This window comes from Apis florea, unplaced genomic scaffold (assembly GCF_048593485.1).
Source record: "Apis florea isolate Af1SG1 unplaced genomic scaffold, ASM4859348v1 contig_3587_pilon, whole genome shotgun sequence".
NCBI classification, from domain to species: Eukaryota; Metazoa; Arthropoda; class Insecta; order Hymenoptera; family Apidae; genus Apis; species Apis florea.
This window is the reverse complement of record NW_028256789.1, coordinates 1,393,955-1,417,196: the sequence shown is the minus strand read 5'-3', so window position 1 is coordinate 1,417,196 and position 23,242 is coordinate 1,393,955. Positions and strand designations below refer to the sequence as shown.

The window sequence follows — 23,242 nt, the reverse complement described above, 5'->3', positions numbered from 1 at the left end:
TTTTTTTTCAATAAAAAGATTGGCTCGATTTTCTTCTTTTTTTCTTTATCATTGAAAATCCATACTCCTAGTTTAAAGTTTAAAGTTTCCTCGCTCGTGAATACATTTGCTTATCAAATTAATATGCGCATACATTTTCCGGTTAAGCGTACGTATCCCCCACGTATCGAGGAATATTAATATATTCACGGTTGCTCGTGAAAAAATCTTAGCCGTTCGTGTGGATCTTTCCGTGCGTACGATCGAAAACGGGAAATCGCATCGAAATTGTTTTCGAGCAATTCTGAACTGTGTTCCAAGGCTTCCGATACACCTCGATTCCCGCGAGAAGGGAAGGGGTTGGGCGATGAGCATCGTTCGAAAAAAAAAAGAAAAAAAAAAAGAAAAAAATTCTCGTAATCGCGCAACGCTGGTGTGCCGTGATCGCATGTAGGCGAAGCACCCCAACTAAACCGTAAGTAGAAAAGTAGATACGATTGCATGGTTTCTGATCCGGTTATGCAGTGAACGGGCGGCCGTCATGGCTTCGCGAAACGTATCCGCGCGCCCCATACACGCGACCCTCCCTCCCTTATGGACAAATACACGGACAAGTGGTTGCACGTGCGCACACTACTCTCCTCTTATCTGCTTATCTGGGTAGTTGATGTTTCACTGACGCATGTTTTTAAGCTTTTCCCGTGTTAACCAGTCAAATCACGAGGTAAGCAGCTAGGGCAAGCCCGGTGATATCGATCAAACTTGCGGTTACCACGCTCGTTCTTCCTTCTTCCTTCTAAACCTAGAAGCTTTCCGTAACCTCGACCGAGTGCATGCGATCGAGATACGATGCTATATACTCGACGATTTCACCCGTGGAGAACAGAATCCTTGAATTCCTCTTGGGAATTAAGAATTAAGAGAGAGATAACTGTAATATCCTACAGAGTTACTTATTATTAACGCGAAAGGGAGCCTAAACTACTCCTTACCGATCAGATCTATTTATCCGATTACTTCGACTTAACTTCTTCAACGAACAATCATCCATTATACCCGCGGATAATAATTCGTTCCGTTCCAAGACAGACGTATAAATTAGAGAGAATTTATCCGAGTCGATGATACGACGACGAATCGAACGTAAAATTATGGAAGGCCGGGCCCCGAGCGGATGCATCGCGAGGAGAGGCGCGTGTTGCAGCGACAATGGCGGGAGCAAGCAGGGAGCAAGCAACGTATGTGCGTGTTACGGCGCGTTTCACGCTCCCTCCTCCACCTTCGGCGTCGCTTTTCCAGCCGCAGGCTGTGCAGGAATGCGCGCACGTACAACTACGCACTTCCGTTGATAAAAATACACACAGGAGGCATAATGTGTCTCTCGGTACACGCGCGACCGTCGTCATTTCGCTTGGCTTGTACTCGCTCGCTCGCTCGCTCGCTCGCTCGCTCGCCGGTGGAAAGGGAGCGAGCGAGGGGGAACGGGGGGGGAGAGAGAGAGAGAGAGAGAGAGAGGGAGGGAGGGAGATAAAGGAAGGAGGAGGAGGAGGAAGGAAAGGAGGCGACGTGTGAGAAGAAAAATAAAAAAAGGAGGTGGGAAGAGGATGGGGAGGAACACGTTATACGCACACGCAGCACAATAATATACCGGCGATAATTCGCTGGCCGCATGTGTGCCACTGCTGCGCGACATTAAGCGTAATGCGAGTGCACCGTGTGCATAGACGCCGCATTAACGAAAAACGAGAATGCCGGGGGCTTATTAGAGGCGTGGAGAGCACGTTTAACGCGATGGAAGAAACCCCGGATCCGCGGCCGCTCCACCTCGTGAAAGTGAAATACAAGCGTGAGAGAGGAGAGGCGAGAGACGAGGAAAATGTGCCATGTCCAGTCTTCCTGTGTTTCCCTCTCGTTCTGCCCTCCCTGCATTCCGCAAATTGACACGACGAGCACCGCTGTATGTATATATTTAGATGTGCCGGCTGGTCGGTCGGTGGGAGGCAAGATATTTTAAAATATGAAGACACTCGGCAGAGCAAGATGCAATCGCGCGTCGAGACACCGGACTGGAAATAAAATTCGGCTTCTAAATCGATAATATATATATATATACATGTGTGTATCCTTCTCATCAACTAGGATATTGCAATTATTCGACTTTATTTTCAGCCTATACAACTCAGTGATTCCCAACCTGAAAATTCACTTAGGCGACCTATCGAGAAGTTGTCCACGCTGTTAATTAATTAATTGCCACGTTCTTTGGGAGAGAAAAAAATCTAATTGCTAATTAATCGGAAGCCACCAACTTTTTTAACTCTCTCCTCCTCCTCTCGCGAGGGGGAATCGCACAGCGCTCGAGTAACGGGAGCGTGGGGGGGAGGGGGGGGGGGGGGGAAGTCGCGACTCGAAGGAAGTTGGAAAACACCGGCGTAAATCATCGTGTTAATATCTCGAAATACCACGAGTATCTCGAGAAACGAAGGAGAAAAAAAGAAAAAGAAGAAAGAAAGAAAGAAAGAAAGAAAAAATACAAGAGATACACACATTTCTAATCTTCTAACGTTCCCACACCACCCGTCCGCGAAACCGTGTGTAATTGATAGTTAGCAGAGAGAACGTAACTGTTATTTCAGCTATCGGCCGGGTTGATCTTCGCGCATTTTAAATTCAATCCGTGTCTGTACGCGTGTGTGTATAATATATATATATTCATTTAGGATCGGGAGGACGGTTTCGATTCGGCCGCGTTGGATAAATCACCGGGCACATTCTCCGTAATGGCGTGGCGTAGAGGCCGCAGCAAGGGGTACACCTAGCAGTAGACAGCGTTTAATACATCCTCCCATGGTATGTATCACGGCACCTACACGCAAACACGGTGGTACACAACCGCGCCGCGCCGTTCTCTCCTCTCTCGTTTCTCCCGCTGGCGTCAGATGGAAATTACCGATCCGATATGCAAATAGCCACGGTGACCGCTAATGCGTGGTTAACGGTAACGTTATTAACGGATCGTTACACGATGTCCACGCGACGTAGGTGTACGGCGAGCGTAATTATACGTGCACGCGTCTATTTCACGCTCGTGACAACCCCCCTCCTCCTCCTCACCGTACGCGTTTCTACTCCGTGGCGGAAATTCAGATTTATTAATTGGTCGAAAAAAAGGAAAAAGGAAGAAGAAGAAAAAGAGAAACGGAATCTATGTAATATTTAATATATCGTGGCGCGTATCGTGAAGGGGATATTTCGTGTGCGGCGGGTGGGTGAACCGTGGGTCGAGTACAGGTTTTTGATTTATTCGCGTGGCGATCGCGAGGGATACGAATGGATTAATCTATCCGTTGGTTAAATTTAAACGTGTACGATTTCGATAAGATTTGCCGATAAGGTTGTTTGCGCCGACTAGGTGTTTCTAGGAACACGGCGTGATGCAATGACCGTAAGGAAATGAATAATCGGTCTGGAACGAGAGAAAACGTGGAGAAGCCGGTTCGATGATCGATTCTTCGAGTAGGCAGGGAAAGGATGACGTGCGATAGTACGATCGCGTATTATTCAATAGCAATAGTGTAGTATCTCGAACCGTATATGTGGGTGGATGGTGGAGAGAAAGCGAGATTGTCGAAATTGACGAAAAATCGTGGTACCGGTATCCGTCCAGTTAAATTGAACCGAAAGGGAAAGAAAAATTGTTGGAGAGTCCGTTGCCACCAGGATGATTCAGCTCAGTATTTCCAGCGAGTAATATCCACGTTATAAAACACGAAGTGGAGGTTGAGACGAGGCGTCCTCTGGAAAACGAAACCGCGTTTCGTGGATCCGGTTGAATAATAAAAGAATGTTAATGCATTGTCGCGAAACCGGCGGGAATAAAACGATGTTTCGAGAAACATCAGAGGATGGACGGGCGGGCGGGTGTGGATGTCAGTCGGGAGAAAAAGCCGCGTTTTGTTGATCCAGTGAGTCAGCGGTAAAGAAAAACCGCGAACAAAGGGGCTGTTGTTTGCCCGTCGACAATAATTGCGCGATATTGGAGGATATTTCACGATTACTTTGTGCGAGTTCACTTTATCAGCGCTACCTACCTACCTACCACCTATCCCTATCTTTCCTTCCTTCCCGTATTCGTCCACGAATAAATCGTAAACAAAAGCTGGATTCGACTTATCCAGCTTGGCCAGAGACAAAAAAAAAAAGAAAGAAAAAGAAAAAAATAATTTCTCCCAATGATATCCCCAAACAACGGGAGAAGCTAAAAAGCCAAAGTACATCCTTCTGACACATCCTTCTGGCACGATATTCGAATTAAAAAAAAAAAAAGACGAACTTCGTCTCTCCTCCTCCTCCCCCTTCTTTTCCTCCTCGTGTATTTCTCCGTCAGCTTTCTCCGGATTTCGTGTGTCGTGAGCGAGCAGTGTGTCGCCGCTCGAATTCTTGAATTACACGCTAACATATATAGCAACATCTTCTGGCGAGCACATTTATAAGTAACGCGCGTGCTTCTGGTGCGCACTCGACAAGATAGGGTTGGAGACGAAGGCGAAGGCGAAGAAGAAGAGGAGGGGAAGGGGTGGCCGCGTCTTTTCGATCCCTCCGACGTGTGACTCACTTTATTCCTTTTCTCTCTTCCTCTCTCTCTTTCTCCCTCCTTTTTTCTCTTTCCTACTCTTCTTTTTTTCCTCTCTTTCCGCCACCCTGCCCCTCTCTATCACCCTACCTCTCCCTATCTCTCTCCTCGGCTGACACTTGGAAGTCGGGAGACACACACGCACGCACGCACGATACGCGAGAGAGGGGTGGTGGTGGTGGTGGAGGAGGAGGAGGAGGAGGAGGAGGAGGAGGAGGAGGAGGAGGAGGCACGCAGAATTTATTACGGTGCGGTGGCCGGTCTTATTTTAAGACTAGCGACCAGTATATATTCCCTATGTGTGATACGTGTGCACGCACACAGGCGGCAACACGTCGGGTTACACGCGTCTGTTTCCGCGCAACAGTGTTGGGGTACATACTTACTTACGAGTCAATGGATATTATAGTCGACAGATGTACTACGGCTGTCTAAATTCGACGAACGAAACGCTTATACGAAAAAAAGAGAGAGAAAAAAAAAATATATCTATACGCCACTCGAAATCGTACGACGCACGATATTCGACCTGATTACCAGAATCAAATTATTCATGGTCGCGGCGTCGCGGCCAGACGCGGACACATGCCGCTCCGCATCGTCGTATCGATGTGGAATAAATCTTTGATCGATTCGTCCACGTGTACGTGATTGTGCGTACGTGATGCGCGATACCACGCTTGCCACGAGATACGCGTAGAAAGTTACACGAGACTGTGGCGGTGGGCCACAGAGATTGGTGGTTCGATGCGTTGGCGATAGAAATGGATCGGTTAGGTTTAATTTATCGATCCCGATCCCCCGGGGATCCGTGTATCGGACGACAAGAATTGTGTCGTAGTACGAGAGAGAAGTTTTCATACGCGTATGACGAATGTACGAATTTAGATTGCGAATGGAGATCGGTGTATGATTCTTCGAAAATAATTTAATTAATCGGAGGCTTAATAATTCATTCGTCTGGTTTTGTTGAGTCTGGTAAATGTGTCGCGTTGTTTTGCTTTCAAACTGGTATCACGATTCGTTGAAATGCATGTTGCATCATGTTTATAATTCAACGCATTAATGTAAAACGCTAATGACTGAGGTATTATTAGTCTCTAAATTTAACTTAGGCGCGACATTGTCTTGATCGTTGGGTGAAACGATATTCCCTGTTCAACGATGTTTTTGTTATTCAAAATAAAAAAGAAAAAAAGGGAATAATAATAATAACAATAATGAAAAAATGAAAATGAAAAAAAGAAGAAGAAGAAGAAGAAGGAGGAGAAAAAAATTGATAATTCGTAAAAGCAAAAAAATCGTCTTATTAATCCATGGTTGTTTTCGATGTTGCTCGTTTCATGGAAACGAAATAGAAAGGCACAGTATTCAATATCATATTCGGCATCTTTCTTCTTAATTTATTTTTAATGCGAAGTCGCGACGGCCGAGCAAAGGTCGCGCATAAAATTTACAATCGTTAAATGCCATCGATTATTGTTGAGAGAAACACACTGAAATTCTAGTTATTCATCATAGCAGTGCAACCGAGAGACATTTTAACGAATCCACGCCAATTCCAGTCATTCCCTTGCGCATGGATCAGGTGGCGAGACGAGGGACGAAAGACGAGAGAAGAACAGAGAGAGAGAGAGAGAGAGAGAGAGAGAGAGAGAGAGAGAGACAGAAAGAGAGAGAAAAGAACGAGTAGAGGAAAAAAACGTTTCGTTACGCGTATTTCTAATTAATTCCAAAGTAACTCCAGTATATCTTCGTATATTCCAGACTATACGTCAAACGTCATGACATCTTGACAAACTTTATTTGATACTTATCTCCGAATAAAGCGAAAGAGAGAGAGAGAGAGAGAGAGAGAAAAAAAACGAGAAAAGAAAACAAAAAAAAAAAAGAAAGAAAGAAAGAAAGAAAGAAAGAAAGAAGGAAGCTGAAAATAAAAATAGGAGGGGAAAAAAGGAAGGGAAAAAATTAAGAGGGCAGACCTCTTTCGTCTTTCTAATTCAAACGTCATTGGAGCTAGAAACGCGGCCCATTAATGGAACCTTCGTTCGAAGGAAGTACGCGGGTTAGAGGGGTTAAATGACGCCGTATATCCGAGGTAACGTCATGAAATCGTGGCTTGTTTTCCTTTACGGCCGTTTCTAGAGAACCACTTACGCTGCACGTACCCGCGTACATTAAAGCACGCGCGCTGCCAACCTTTTTAATGCGTTTTTACAGCATTTGCGTTTCTTCTACCGCTTCAACGAATGGAACACCATCTACGTCTTGCAAGATCAACCGATTCCTAACCTTTTCCGTGCCGTGGAAAATTGAAACGTATCATCCGAGATATAGATGATGGAGGCTGGTTTTTCCCGTTCCGACAGCTCTCACAGGATCGAATCGCTCCTCTCGGTTTAAATATGGCGCAAGTTCGGAATGTTACTCGACGAAGTAGCTGGTATTACGTTACGTATTAGAGTTATCGATTTTGCTAGAGTCGGAAAGTTACTATTGGCTAGAGCTTGATAAATCGTGATCGCGAACCAAGAAGAAAGTTCCAGCCGTAGTTTCGATTACCCAAACGACGATCAATTGATCAAATATCGTATTAATGGAACGTGGTATTATCTAATAAGGTAGAATAAACACTCGCATCGCATAGACGTCAATTTACGCTATTCTATAGGGCTTGTATAATTACTAGATATTTGTCGAGCCAACATGTCTGGCGTAAATACTAGAAACGTACCGATTATCAACGATCAAAATTCAAACAGCACTCTTTATAAACATCTTTCCTCCATCGATCCATTTTGTTTGTTTCTTTTTTTTTTTTTTTTCATCGATAATCAAAATGATCGACACGTAGTTCGAACGTCGTAGGAGAATAACCAAGATATCGATATATAATAAAATTTCCAAAAATTCCAGGAAATCGATCGCGCTCAATTTAAAGCAAGTCGTCGTTGCTTGCCATCCAGATTGATTCTACGCGGAAAAAAACGGCGCAAAACGAGATAACAGAGTGGTAATAGCATCGATCGTAATAAGTAACGAGACGTTTTTCTGGAGAACGACAGATGGCATTCGTGGAGAAACGTTGAACCGTACAATTATGCGGTTACGTCCGTTCGGTGGTTAGGTGGGGATCCCCGGTCGTAAGTTTCCATCGGATCGTTACTCCACCGGCTGGTGAGAATCATTACTCGACTCGCCATTATACGACTCGCTTTTTGCTCGTCGCGTGGGTGTGCTGGCCATGACGCGCGTAATCGTAAACAGCCGTGACGTGGCGAGACGGAAAGAGCAAGAGGATTTGATTGGACCCTGGGTTCCGTTTGCTTATCTACACCGCGATTCCGAGAATAATACGAAATCGCACGTTTCTCTCACTTTGTATCATATAATTGACACGAGTTTTGTTTTAGCCCCGAGATGTAAGCCGATTGTTCTTATTACACAGCGAGATCGGCTCGTCAATGAAATACGACACAATAGATACGAAAGATAGATTCGAAACATATACGCCGCGTCGAGTAGCGTAACAGTTTATTATTTTATCGATTCTTTTCATTCTTTCTTCCCGTTTCAATTTCACCACCGTATTCAAACCCTCTCCCCTCCCGCTCTTTCGAAAGCACGACAACGAACGAATATCCTCTTTAAACTCGAAATAGACGCGAATTTTCGATGATACGGAGATACTTTACGAAATGTATTTCTTCGAAAATCATTCTCGTAAATAACCGCCAAGGCAACGTAGTTCATGGCTTTCGTACGAAAAGAAGTCAAGAGAGATTTCCTCGCGGTGTCTCCTTTACGCGCTCGTAAATTACATCCGCGGATCTCAAAGTGATTCTTCTCTTTCCAACAACGTGGCATCCTCGTCTTTGTCGATCCTCGAACGATTTCGAGGCTCTTCGGGTAGAAAATAGACGTCACGATCTCTCTCCCTCTTTTTCTTCTCTTCCACGAGAAGAGGTTCTCGTTGTTACAGGCCACGTTTTCGAGTCACCGCGCGAGCAACCGGAAACAAATAAGATCGAGAGTCCTCTCCCCGTATATTTCCAGACACCGTGCCCTTTTTTTCTTTCCTTCTCTTTCTCTCGTTCCTTCTTTCCTCCCCCTTCCTCCAATGCACGGACGGCGCATTGGTAAATTTAAATGCGCTCTCGGTCACGAGACGAAGAGGAGTAGGCAAGTAGCGCGCGAGTACGCGAGGGATCGTGAGCGCGTGCGTACTCACGCACACGCACGTGTTAAGATCCTCCCTCCGTCTCTCTCTTTTCAAAGGCCGCGAGAGGCCTGCGCACGCCTTTAAATATAGAATATGGAGCAGCACCTTGCCCGCCACCGCGCCGCGCGATGGGATTGTGCAAGCGTAATTTTCTGTTCCTTACTCTCACCACGTGTCGTTCTTCTTTCCTTCCAGTTTTACGATACGCGACCGAGTCTCTCCCGTAGGTCCTCCCCCTCTTTGTGTTTTCTTTCGAAACAGATTCTCTCTCTCTCTCTCTCTCTCTCTCTCTCTCTCTCTCTCTCTCTCTCTCTCTCTCTCTCTCTCTCTCTCTCTCTCTTCTCTCTCTCGTGGACACGAACGACGAGGCGAGGAATTGGATTTGGGTTAACCGAACCCGACTAGCTTGGATCATCAACCCTCTGGCTGGACGGCTTGCCTCGTTTATATTCGGAACAAACGAATTTTTCTCATTTTCTCGAACTTCTTTATTTTTGCTGCTAACCGTTCGATCGCTTGAATTCGAATCCTTAGATTTTTTTTTTTGTTTTTCTTTTCGAAAGTCGTGGAGATGATTCCGATATCGATAGTCGAACCTTCGAATTAAATAAAGAATACTTTTTTCGTAAACGCGAAAAAATGAACTTCAGATGGAAGATTCGAGTGGGAGGTCTGAGATATTTTACTTCATAAACATATCTGCTGTACACAACTTCTTTGGTAGCTTATATATCAATACCGATAAAAATTACAAAGTTGACAATTTCGCGATAACAAGCTCTCTCTCTCTCTCTCTCTCTTTCTTTCTCTCGCGTAAACAATATAATATTTTATTAGTTAAGTTTTCTCATAACAACTTTGTACTCTAGCTATTGCTATATTAATATAAACAATCCTGCACCATAACGATATCAATTTCGATCGGATCGATTGGATTTCACCGGCCGCTTCAGTTCTCCAATTATAACTCGCCCCCTCTACCTCATTGTAATTTACCATACTGGCGATATTGCTTTACCCAAATAACGCTCGAAATAAACGCTATCGTCGCTTCCATCCTCTACATCATTATTTTCACGCCACCATATTTCTCGCGATGCGTACACTTGCGATTAATATACGAACGATTTCTTCTTCGCCCAATTCTGCGAGTAAGCAGATTTTAATCTCGATTTTAAATATCGTACTAACGATTCTCGATTAAACACGAATTTTCGTTTTGGAAGATTCGAGTTTTTTTTTTTTTTTTTTTCCTAACGCATTCCAGATGAACCTTTGTTCACCGATTCAGATTAATTCTCGAAACGAAGCATCACAATGTAGCGATCAAATCGCGATCGGTTTCATAAGGATTTCCTTTTTTAACTACATTTTCCATTACACGGAACTGTCACGGGAATGGAATCCGTGAAATTTACATCGAAGATACCAAGTAGATCGTAGAAGTCGCGTAACAATTTACTGCGAGGCTCGATACGATCGTGGAGGCATTAACTCGGCTATAAACTAGACAGAACTAGTCGAGCCTGTTTTCCACCATATATCCTTCTCTCCTTCTTCCCCTGGATCGGTCAAGATCCATGCTAAGAAGGCACTCCTTTCGGAGACTGTCACGCATCGAGATAACTGCATTAATGCTCCACGATCACCAGCCACGCTCCTCGTGGAGAAGAATTAATCTTCCAAGCAGCGATATTACCGTAACTCCCGACGCGTTATTATACTTATTTCAGGAGAATGACACGCGTGTTTCAATAACATTGCTGCAACTTGGACAGGGCGGTTCTCGGTCCAACCAATTATCTTGCCTCGAGCCGCGTTCGTAAGTTCGTTGCACGTAGTGGTTAATAACTGACAGAGAGAGAGAGAGAGAGAGAGAGAGAGAGAGAGAGAGAGAGGGAGAGAGAGAGAGGGAGAGATGAGAAACTGGATCGAAACTCGGTGGAAGATGCCGTCAAAAAAAGCAAATGTTCTAATTTATCGCGCTATATGGGATGATAACTATGATAAGCGGAAGAAGGCGTGTCGAGAATTGCTATTATTAAATATTCCGTAAACGAAGATTCGAAAGATCTCTTTTATAGAGATTTTTTTTTTTCAACAATTCAAGCGTTCGAAAAAGTTATTAAAAAGTATCAGAGATAATAATTTTTCTTCGGGGATATCGAATTTTCCATCGATCGATTGCCGCAAATTTTATCTCAATCCGGCGCATTGTCTGCTGGCCGATGCATTTATCGATCCAGGACAGGTGGAAATTTATCACGGATAGCGGGATCGTGTACACGTGATGGGAGAGCAGAGGTCGTATTTTGGCAAATATCATTGCGGACGTAGTCGATAACTCAGTGATTCGTCATCGAGTGCCGGCCGATAGTCAAATGAACGGTCTGTCGTAAATCGTGGGACCGGTGTGTGCACCAACGCATAAATCAAAACGAGACACACGGCTGTCAGGTGGTTCGGGCAGGCTCGTTATCGTTGCGTGCGATATCTGGACGCGAAAATATTCGAAAACGTAGAACAACCGCGGCGGCCATGGACCAACCACGGCTTCTCTCCTCTTCTTCCGTTACGTCCCTCGCTATTAATCCTGGCCAATTGTACCGGCTTTAATTCAATCCTCTCCACACACCGCGCTCCTTCCCTCTCTCCTTCGTCTACAATTTTTGCATAGCGAGCGGAGTAATAATAATCGCCAACCCGACGTGCCTGCGAATATTAAACAAACGTTCCAACGCCACTAGGACGCCGGTGAAAGTATAATAACGCGGATGTTAATGAGCGGAGACTCCACCTTCGTGGCCGCGGCAACGCATGATTTTTATTACATCGTCCGCGTGACTTATATTTAAGCGGCGATATTACACTCGCTTCTCGCTCCTCTGACGTAGTGTCGCAAACACGAGGACGAATCGTTATTAACTCAAGAGCAAGTAGTACCGTGACTGACACTTAAAATCAATTAGCGGTACACGTCAATTAGAAAGTCGAGTTGGCCTAGTCGATGTCAATCTCTTGCCGAGCCGAGCTGGTAATATGTGGAACGATCGTTATTCTTCTTTTTTTCTTTTTCCATTTATCCATCTACGAATTTTCAAACAAAATCCAGAGAAACGGTTTAGATTTTTTTTATCTGAAACTGTAACGATTTGTAGCTTTGTGGACGAAATGAAAGCATCGTGGTAGATATAGTTCTGTACAATCCGTTCGATTTATATCTCGAAGGAAAAAAATTCTGTCCAACCTATAATTCTTTGGATATCTACACGTATCTAGTTTTCCCATAAATTTCTTCTTTCGCTTCTGTCGCGGATGAAATTAAAATACCACGGTGATACGAAATAATTCGCCGATCGAGTTTCTGTTCTCTGAATTTCTTCCATCTTTTCGATTATCGATCGTTTTATTTCCAAGGTTGGACCGATTTATAAATAAAGAAATTTCTCTCTATCTATCGATCGAGAAAGAAAAGAATCGGGGGTTCTGAAGAAGGGGATGGTCGACGATACCGCGACGAGGGATCGATAATCCTTTGGGAACGATTCGAATTCCCTGACGCGGGAGGGGTCCACTTCGAGTTATTATGTAAATCCAGCCGGAAGTCGTTTCTCGATTCTTCCCTTCACGGTGGCCGTAATTATTCTCTTCCGTTCTCGAAATCACCAGCGGGGTGAATCGTCCGAATTTCACACTCTCGCATCGGGCGTGCATTATGCGCACGAGAACGTTGGCACACGTTGTAAATTGGCCTTTTCATACTCGATTTCTCGAATAATTTTCAAGAAAATTTGAATGGTAATAGAAGGTTTTGCAAACGTATTTCAAACACGTCCATTTAACTTGCATTGAAATGAATATTAAATTCTACACGTTCGTTCTCTCTTTCTTTTTCATTCTTCTTTTCTTTTTTTTTCTTTTTTTATTATTATTATTACAAAGACCGCAAATGGAAATGATAGCAATTATCCTGGCTTGATTAAGGAAAATAACACGGTACGGTTCTAATTCATGCAACAATGTTGTACACGCGATTTATGCGACTGACGTTACAGGAAATTGTAGCGGTCGAAGGAATCGGTGTCCTATCTTGCCCTCTATCCGTCTTGGTCGGTTGAAAAAGGAGAGAAGAAAAAAAAATTACTTTTTCTTTGCCACGGCAATTCGCGCGGAAACGGGGAATAGAACGCTAGATTTTTCCTCGATTGAAAATGTTATTCCGAAATATCCATTCCTCGTGTGTTTCCAACGGATGGAACAACATCAAATATTATTCGTGCAAATTAAAATACAATTGTTATACGATTGCCTCTCCATGCATCGGCGGACCGAGAACGAATTTTTCCCGCGAAAGCGATTTCACTATTCGCGCGGCAATTTGGCAAAACGGTGGAATATCGAAACGTAACACGTTCGCCGAATTCCACCGAGAACGTCGTCCCTTTTTTTTCTTTTTTTCGCAATACAATTAACCCGCTCGACGCTCCAAATCGATTTCACTATTTTGAATCGATCGAGGAGAAAACAGAGATGGCCGATACACCGTCGAAAAAAACAAATTGGGCTAAGAAAAGGAAAATCATTTTAATTGCAAGGACGAAGATACAAATTTTGTACACGGTTTCGTTTCTCACGCATAGATTGTTCACGTGACGAGCACGTTGTTCACTAATTTTCACGAAATGGACGAATAAAATTGTGCAAAGATCGAGAGACGCTCGTATAAAGTACAAATGCTTAAAATCCAAAATCCAAAAAAAAAAAAGAAGAAGAAGGAGAAGAAGCACTGACCTTGAGGAGGCGGCGGAAGTAAGGACTGCACGCAGAGAGAACGACCTTGTGCGCGGTGAAGCTGCTACTGTCGCATGCCAGGGTCACGTCCACGAAATCCTCCTCGTCCCTCAGATGACGAAATGAGCTGAGGATGCTCGAGTGGAAGTCGTTCCACCTGAGTGAGTACTGTTGCTCGCCGCTCGACGAGGACGAAGAGGCCGCCATGGCGTCCGTCCCCTCGGGACCCACGGCCGAGGGCACCAGAGGTGCTATCGTGCTCACTCTGGCACCCCACGAGGACACCTTCACTTCACCCTCTCGTCGCGTTTCACCACGCACCCCTCTATTCTTTTATCGGCACCCTTCCAACGCAACAGCCACGCGGACAGTCGGTTGCCTGTCCTTGCGCGATTACGTTCTGCGACTTACGATCTCTTTCCTTTTTCCTCTCTCGTCTCGAGATCGGTATTTCCTTTGCTACGTGCGCTCTCAGGGTCAGTTAACTTTGACCCTCGAATCAAATTCTTTGGTTAGTCTCGTTTCTTTTTCCCCGATTTGTCTCTCTTATAGCGATTTTCGCGTGATATTTCTTCTTTCTTTTCTTCTTTTTTTTTTTTTTCTTTTTTTTTGTTACTTGGTCCGCTCGAGATCTCTTCTGTTTTATTCACCTTCTCGAAGAAGTGTAATCGAACAGTATTCTTCTAGACTGTCAGGTAGTATAAGGAAACACGATGGATCTCATAACAACAACATCATGATAGCGACGAGAGGACGTTATCCGTCGCCGTTGCTGGAGAGTGACGAGACAATGAGGCCACGATCGTTTCTGAAAATAACGTGGCGTTTATTGCGAACCTTTGATCCACGTGACGGCAAGATATATATATTTTTTATTTATACTTTAAACTTCATTTTAACAATCGATCGATCTCTTTGACCTTTAAACCTTACGTTTTACGAGCATCGATTAAAAAGAGGATGGACGCTTTATTATCTCTTTTTTCTCAACGTTAAAAATTTAGAATCTCGCGTCACCATTCCTCTCAACTTTCACTCGAAAAAAAAAAAAAAAAAAAGAAAAAAATAAGAAAAGTAAAGTACCTTATCTCGATACCTGATAAGTTGGACGATCTCCGACGCTTCTTTCTTCTTCCTCTCCCTTCTCCAACGAACTCCGCCGCCTCTTCGCCTCCTCCGAAGCGAGCCACGACTATCACTTTCTTCCGTTTAACGAAGTCCTTGCACCCTCTGCCCAGCCACGGCTTGATCGACGCGTCATTCCGACATCCGTTGCCGTGAGACCAGACGGCGAATCTGTCGATACTCCCTCGTCCTTCCTTCCCCAACACCGAGCCCTTGGCTATCGTCTACCGTGTCACCTGATATTCGTCCAACGCCCGTGTCCTTGCTTATCATTCCCTTCTTATCTCTCCTCCACCTCCTCCTCCTCCTCGATCGCCCCTTTTGCTCGTCTGCCCGCTTCGCCTATTTACCCGCCTCGATCTCTCCTCTTCTGCAAAAAGAAAAGAAAAGCAGATCGAAAAGGGATCGACTTGGGGGGGGGTTAACTCGCGTTAAAAACTCGACTCGTGTGTAAGATCAAGCGAGACGTGAGGATAAATTAATCGAGCAACAATTTATTCCTCGTTCATTTATTTCTCGCGCGATCGAGGGAACGCAGTGCCTCGACTCGAATCGGATACATTCAGTCAGTTCTGGTTCTGTAACTGGTATGTATATAACGTTCTCGTGGGGAATACGAAAAGGTACAAACGAGATCGCCCGAGAAGGATTTTTCGCCTTTCGATTTCGTCGAGAGAAACGGTGGATCGATAAGGAATCTATTATGCAGCAACGCGTGTTTAATCGTAATTTTTCTCGTACTTTTTTCACTCGTGTATAATGATCGCTCATTTACTCATCCCCGTAATGGATTCCCCATCGTCCACTTGGATTATCCTGCATCTTTTGCGTTTGTATCGCTTTCTCTCGTCCCCCCGTTTTATCACAGTTTCTCGGCTCGATCGAAGAGATAAGTGGATGCTCCTGCATCCGTCCGACGGAATGAATGGACGAGAGAGAGAGAGAGAGAGAGAGAAAAAAAAGAAGAAAAAATTCGAGAGCATGGTATCCGGTTCCTTTCGACGCGTCAACGTGCCGCATACGTTTTACACGAGGCGTGTCGATTCTTTTGTGCGTTGCATCACGAACAGTCCTCTCCTCGCCGATACCATCGCGATTTTCCAACCATCGAATAATTTATCCTTCGTGCGACGAACGATCGATCCGACGGCCGGATTTCTTTTGGAATCTTCGTTCGTCTGTCAAAATCGTAGATAAGCACGAAACCCTTAGATCCTTATCCGAGAATAAATTTGGTGGTAGGAAAAATAGGTGGATAAGAGGAAGGGAAACGAGAGAGAGAGAGAGAGAGAGAGAAAGAGAAAAAGAAACGAGAAGAAACTAGAGGAATAATACGTTGTTTACGGAATTTAACTTTGCAACAGGGCCGAGAAACATTAGAAAACCATGATACATAAGATTGGCCGACTGGATTGAAACGGTGAGCTATAATTGAAAACTGGAACTGGTAAAAATATGAGAGTCGTGATAAATTTGTGTCCCTTCTACCGTTACTAAGATAAAATTTTCATCATGAGTCATTCGTAATTAAAGAAGAAGAGAGAACGCTTTAATATGTCAAAGTTGAAAAGGGTTCAATGAGTCTGGTTCTATTTTGATCGTGTACGTGTACGCGAAGTAAAATTAGAAAAATTGATTATCGCGATGCGATAAAGATGACCGCGTTACTCGTAACGGAACGAAGCTTGGATATTCTCCGGAGAATCGATCGACGAAAATCATCATCATCTATCATCTATTTATGTTCAATCGATTCCGCTTCTTCCAATTACAAAAAGAGGGATCAGATTTCAGGCGAAATAACATAAAGGAATTCGATTACCCATCATCGATAAATAACACTTTGTAAACAGGCCAATGCTTGGCGTCTATTTGGCACCGATCCCTTTTAAATTACAGCGGCGTTCACCCGCCACGCTGATCGAAAACATGCGAGCGGATTACGGAGCGAGGGGAGCTCTCGATCGTTTCGAACCAGAAGAAATCGAGTAAAAATCCGCTATCGAAACACTTTCTAAACGATCGAGAACGAGCGCACGAGACACGGGTGGAGGAATAATCGTGCGCGTCGTTAAATATTCGCGTCATATTTAACAAATTGAGATTAGAATTGCGTCGCCGAGAGGAAAGACCGGGTCGAGAAGAGACGAGCGAGAAAAAGAAGAAAACCGACTGCAATGTCGGAACGATAGCGTGGCGACGCGACAGGAATCAAAAATGTACGCCTCCGAGCACTCGCGGCATTATGAAACTGACATAATGACCAGCCGAGGATTTCACAACCGCATACCTAGAAAGCGTTACGAGGCGTGGAGCGCGCGTTATCTCGGTTTCGATATTGAAATTAAATACGCATTTTCCCGCGAGTCCTATGCGATTGCCACCCAGAGGCGGAATTCCAACTATTCACACGGACCAGCTGATCGACCCACATATAAGGTGTGTATCGTATTATTTTAAATATGGCGAGATTCTTCGTATCGTAATGAAGATAACGAAATAATACGTCGATACGTTTTCTTCTTTTTTCCCTTTTTTTCTTTTTTTTTTTTTACGATTTTCCAAACGACACGTGTACTACGTATCGTAATTCTGCATTCGTTTTTTTTCACGGTACGTTCATAATATCGATTGTTTCGCGATTGTTTATATTTATTTTCATAACGCGGAAGGAAAAAACGTGTTTTGCTAAATTATCAGAAATCTAAGCTTCTGTTTTGACTATACTTATATATCCGAAATATATATACATATATATATATATATATATACACACACGAAACCAATCACGCAATAACGTGTATCGCGTACAATCGCGTGTTGATACATCGAACTTTGTATCATACGCTATAGCATTCGACAGAATATAGCGCATAGTATTACGCTCTATTAATACCCGCACGACTATCACATTTGCCGGGATATTTTTAAAAGTGGTGCCTGACAATGTTCCGTACGATATCGGGATAAAATAAAACTCGTTCGAATCGAACGACAATTTGTCGAGAAAAATCGTCGGAAAAAATATCGAGGTACCGATATTTTAATCGAAAAAAAAAAAAAAAAGAAAGAAAGAAAAAAAGAGCGGGGAAGGGGGGGGGCTATTATTATACAATACCCATCCTTCGCCTTTCGAAAGCAGAAAACCTCGACAAACCGTGCCTCGGTCCATCGATTTATACGCACGAGATTCGTCGAAAATACGTTCTCAAACGCTCGGTTCTCGATCAGGTGTTTTCGCAGCAAGAAGACCGCGTGCGTGCTAAATCGTGTCGCGTTTCCACGTGTGTGCGTCCCCCGGCATATTCCATTATATCGTATGAATGAATCGCGCGTCCCTGAATATATTTCGATCGATCGTGTTCGTCTGGTATTCGCGCTTAAGCCCGCCTCCCCCTCCCACTCTCTCCTATCGCGCCCGATTCCGCAAACGAACACAAAAGCCGAGTGTATGTGTATATCTCTCTCTCTCTCTCTCTCTCTCTTTCTCGGTTGAAAATTGAACCGCGCGTTTTCGACGTGGCAAATATTGAATGAGATAATTAAGGGCTCCTCTCCTCCCCCCTCTCCCTCAGATCTTCCGATCTTTCGAACCCACGCGTTAATTACTTCGTCTTCGATCCGTTTTACGAGACACGCGTTTCGTAATTTGGAACACGCGCGCACAAAAGAAGGTATTATTTTCGCGAGGTAAAAAAAAACGAAGAATGATCTGCATACGTCTGACGGCGAGCGAGTGATTTATGGAGGCAGTGTCTATGGGATCGACGGACAGAAACGGAGAGAGAGAGAGAGAGAGAGAGAGAGAGAGATGTCGGAGAAGACCGACATCATTAGCGATCGTTATATCGCGCCCGTGGCTCGAATACTTCGATCTGTTCGCGATACACTGTTGTACCTGAGTACAACAACCACAGTTCGTTGCTCGTTTTAATTAGAAGAGAACGAATCATATTCACGGTACGTCCGGTTTCATAAATATGCGCGTAATTTTTTTTTAAAACGTTCGAGATCCGGACTGGAGATTCGTTCTCGTTTGAAGAATAGAGACGCGTCAAGATTAATCAGAATCGAAACGTTAGAAACTTCGTTTTAGATCGCCTATTTCTTGGATCGAGCAAAATGATTAGATTTTTTTTTTCTTTTTAATAACAGATAGAAGTCGAAGTGGTAGATTAAAAGTAGATTAAATAAAAAAAAAGAAATGTTCGCGTAACTCTTGAGAAATTTTTTTATCGATCATCATCACGACGACAATGTTCATTCCCTCCCCTTCTTTTTGTCATTCCACCTCGCTTCGTTTTTTCTTTCTTTCTTTCTTTCTTTTTTATCTGTGCTATTTACGATCCAAAGTGTGCACAATGTGTGCACGCGATAGACGGGCGCGATAAATCAAAAAAAAAAAAAAAAAAGAAAAAAAAAAAAGATACAAGCGTTTAAATACATTCGTTCCAGGAGGGGGGAGAGAAAAAAAATTTCGCCGAACCGAATCAAGGACGTCGGGGCGTGCAACTTCCTCGAAAACCCGTGATCCGCGTTTTATATTCAACGGGGCGATCGTAAAGCTCATTGCAGTGCGGCGCAACACGTTTATAATCGCGAGTCAACAACGCCTATCGCATTACTCCCCGTGGCCACGCACCGTGCCAATACTTTTCAATTCAACTTTTATCGAGTTTCTCGATTCGCCACGGGCGAACGCTTCCACCTGAATAACGCGCTCCTCCGTGTATCTTTTCGTCGTTCACGACACCCCCTTCCTCCCTCGCTATTTTCTTGGGCAGATGTTCGATTAATTATCGATATGCGCGAGCATCGATGCAATTAATTAATCCCGACGAGTTTGCGTGCGCGAGTGAAAAATATAAATCGGAGTTTTTTTTTTTTTTTTTTAAAGAAACGTCCCAGACGTTTCTGTATTGTTCACGGCGTTAACCGTATGCAAATGCGATGTGAAATTGTAAACCGTTCAACACCTTCGGGATCATTTGCATGTCCATTCGATTTAATTCGACGCGGTGTAATTGCGAGTCAATAAACCTTATCGCCTCGCCGCTGGTGGAATAAATATTTTTATTTTTCACGCCAAGCATTATCTTCCTTCCACTTCGCGCGGCAAGAAACAATTTATTTGCCAATCTTTCGAAGACCGACATCTCTAATACCGGTATTGTTTAACGAGAGACTTCAGACTTGCTACTCGAAAGTCAATAGTGGCTATATCCGAACGTACGAAAATAACTTCGATTAAAAAATATTTGCACCGACAACTTTTCAGTTTCGTCAGTTTCATTTCTCTCTTCGAAAGGGAGTTCAAGGTTTAACCACCGTTTCACCACGATGCGAATCTTTTAAACAGCTTGCTGATTAAAAAGCAAATAGAATCGACATTTTCGATCGTTTCGAGAATATCCCTGATATAAATCTCTTTTCAAAGTTAAAAAGAAAAAAAAAAGAATCCCCAAAACTTCCTCCAAATACAATATAGATACGCGAAGTAAATAATATTCCCGTCACGGTCGGACGTCTCCTCTTCCGCGACTCCCCTTTTCCGATTCTCGAGCCATAAAATTGAGTGGAAAACACAGAGCGAACGATACTGGCTTTTCCAAGGCTTGCCGTACAACGACACGAGGCGCGTGTACGCAAATTGAATTCGAAAAGGTGTTGAACGGCCGATCATTTGCATACGAGTTGAATTTCGCGCGGCGCAGTAGGCGGCCGGCCCGCTCTCTGTTCCAATCCACGTAATTACGCGGCGCGAAGACGGGGGTCACCGAGTGTAATAATTGAATGACGATTGCCCGGATAGCATAATAATCAGCCCACCACCGGCGGCCAAATGACTTTCACCGACCGCGTCGGACTCGTCTCGAACGTGCGGGGCGTGCGCTGTTAACCGTTCCAACTGTCGTCGAAACTCGTCGATGATGACACTTTCCTCTCCGCTGGCCAACACCTTCGTACTTTCTACCGTTCGCGTAGAACGCGAACGTTCTTCACCACGTTGCAAAAGTGCTTTCGCTTTTGGACGATTTGCGAAACGCGACAAATTTATTACACGCGTTCCATCGACTGCGAAATTACCTTCTCGCTAATATATATATATATATATATATACTTGTTAATTAATTTGAATTCGAGGGAATCGAACGAAGGCGAATCGAGGAAAGTTAACGACCGTGATTCTTCTTTCCTCTACGAATCGTTTCGAACGAATCGATTCGAATTCGAGGGAACTGGACTCGAAGAAGTTTAATAACGATCGAACCTTGCTTCTCTTCTCTTTCTTTGTTCCTACGGTTGTGTTTTGTGTTGTTTGGAAGACTTTTTCTTTCTCTCTCTCTCTCTCTCTTTCTTCGGATTGATATTATTGAATTTTAATGCGAGTCGGATCTTTGCATTTTAAATCGGCCTCTCTCACCGATGTCTGAATCACATTTTTGCATTTCCACTCGTCGATTTCAAAAGAAATAAATATTCCTTCGAAATAATTTCACGACTGTTCTTGAAATTACGTAGTCGTATCGATTCGCGATTGATATTAAACTATTATCGAGACAACAATGCACGATAGAAGAACAATATATCGAGAACGAAGAGAATCGTTAATAATCCACGTTTTCCAATTTCCTGTTGATCCATTAACACTTTTTCCAGACTCGCGGCGAGAGATCGCGTGATCGCGCTTATCAACAGGCCTCCATCGACTCACGGATTCACGCGTGATATACCCGTATATGCTCGTGTGTTTACAGGTATTTCCTCGATAGTTCTCTACGAACGAAGCTCGTCAGGTTGACGACCCTTTGATAACCAACCAACGTGCTCTCCCCACGATCTCTTACCGTCCAATTAGAAGACATTTAGCAATCGATGCGTTAATGAGGTCCCCCGTGCCTCAAGCCTCGTGCGTCTTCGTCGTCCAGATCAACCGCGCGATCCTTCTGTCTCCCTCCCTCCCATCTCTCTATCTATGAGTGAACGTTTGACGATCACTTAAGTTCTTGGAACGAACGAAATTTACCCATCGAAACGCCAGGTGAAACGAAACGATACAACTCATCGAGTAAATTTCTTCTTTTTCTCTTCTTTTTCATGCATAAAATTGAATATCCAAGTGTTGCAATCCAAGTTTTATACGGACGATCGTTTCTCAATACCTTGCTAAGGATATAGGTATAGAAAAGAAGAGCAAAATTCATCCTGGTGGATCCCAGGTGAAACGAGACGAAATTCGAGGATAAAATGATCGTCGAGCGGGTTTCTCTTTTTTCTTTTTCATTCAACATAAACTCGGATATCGAAACGGTGGCGGGGAGGAGGGGGGGGGGCGGTTTTGCGCGAATCAATACGAAGGGGGAAGAAAAATGGCGGATGGAAAGGGGGATCGAAATAGGGAAAAAAGCTGGTGATGCGGCACAATGCTCCGCGCGCGTACGTAAATAACGCGAGTGCTGTTATCTCGTTAGCTCTCTGCAATATGGAACGCGTTATCTTGCAGTCGGTTGCAGAATATTGCGTTTTTATCGCGAAACCGCGGGATCCGCGTACTGTGGCGAGGGAACGAGCGGGAATAGATACGGGAGATCGGTATTAAGATCGATTACTCGCCGTGTCGAGCGCATTTTTCATTCGATCTCATTCGTTAACCACCTACCATACGCATCAATTTGTAGATTTATTTATTTTCTTTCTTCTTAATCTTGTTCTTAATTGTTAGAAAATTGAATTGAAAATTAAATTGAACGATAGAATCGTTTTGAACAGTTAATTAACATTTATGATTCTTTCCACTTCTTTTATATATATATATATATCCGCGTGTTTATCGAATAATTGATAATTATATTCTTTTTATCAAGGTGGATAAACGCGGAAAGTGTTCTTTTCTCGAATAATTGAAATGACGAATGATACTTTGTTGTCGATCGATTAAACGAATGCATTTGTTTCTCGAACGATAATTCGCCGAGACTGATAATGCTTTATCTAAATAATCGTTAATATCGTTTTATTGTTTTCGAGGGAAAATACCAGAAAATTTATAATAATTAACGAACGGAATCGATACTCGATCGACGATCGTACGTCGGTTCGAAATGAAATTTGCCTTGTATCTACAAAAGATCCGGTTCACGTATCGCTGTAATTAGTTGAAATAAAATTCAATAACCTTACATATATACACGGTTCGTATTTGGGGAAAAAACGGCCGACAAAAAAATCTTATCTTTCTACCCGACTCGCTCGAACGAAAATTCGATCGCAATCGGGATATATTTCATTCGAGAACGTATCATCAGGGAGTACATGCAATTTTATCGAAACAATAAAATCAACTTCTTTGAGCAAACGTTGCCGATATCTACGAAATCCGTCGCGACGAAAATAATTACATTTCCTTCAGACGTATATAACCGATACGTGTAATCGAGGGACGCTTATCAAACGATTAACGTTTGTCCGTAGATAAAGACAAAGTTGAGATC

General features: G+C 43.7%; 1 protein-coding gene across 13 annotated transcripts in view; it reads right to left on the bottom strand.

The window, feature by feature from the left end:
• Positions 1–23,242, bottom strand: part of LOC100869665 (protein abrupt) — a 58,287-nt gene that overhangs the window by 25,062 nt on the left and 9,983 nt on the right. For 8 of the 13 annotated variants that reach the window (XR_015294175.1, XM_086914409.1, XM_086914410.1 and 5 more), the window contains exons 2-3: positions 14,709–15,120; positions 13,626–14,433 (exon numbers count right to left, since the gene is read on the bottom strand). Coding sequence is in view for 12 of the 13 variants with exons in the window: in XM_086914409.1 (XP_086770535.1) it covers positions 13,626–13,832 (207 nt within the window). In the remaining variant the exon portion in view is untranslated. The remainder of the gene's footprint in view (positions 1–13,625; positions 14,434–14,708; positions 15,121–23,242) is intronic. The other 5 variants (XM_086914414.1, XM_086914415.1, XM_086914418.1 and 2 more) reach the window with 1 other exon arrangement.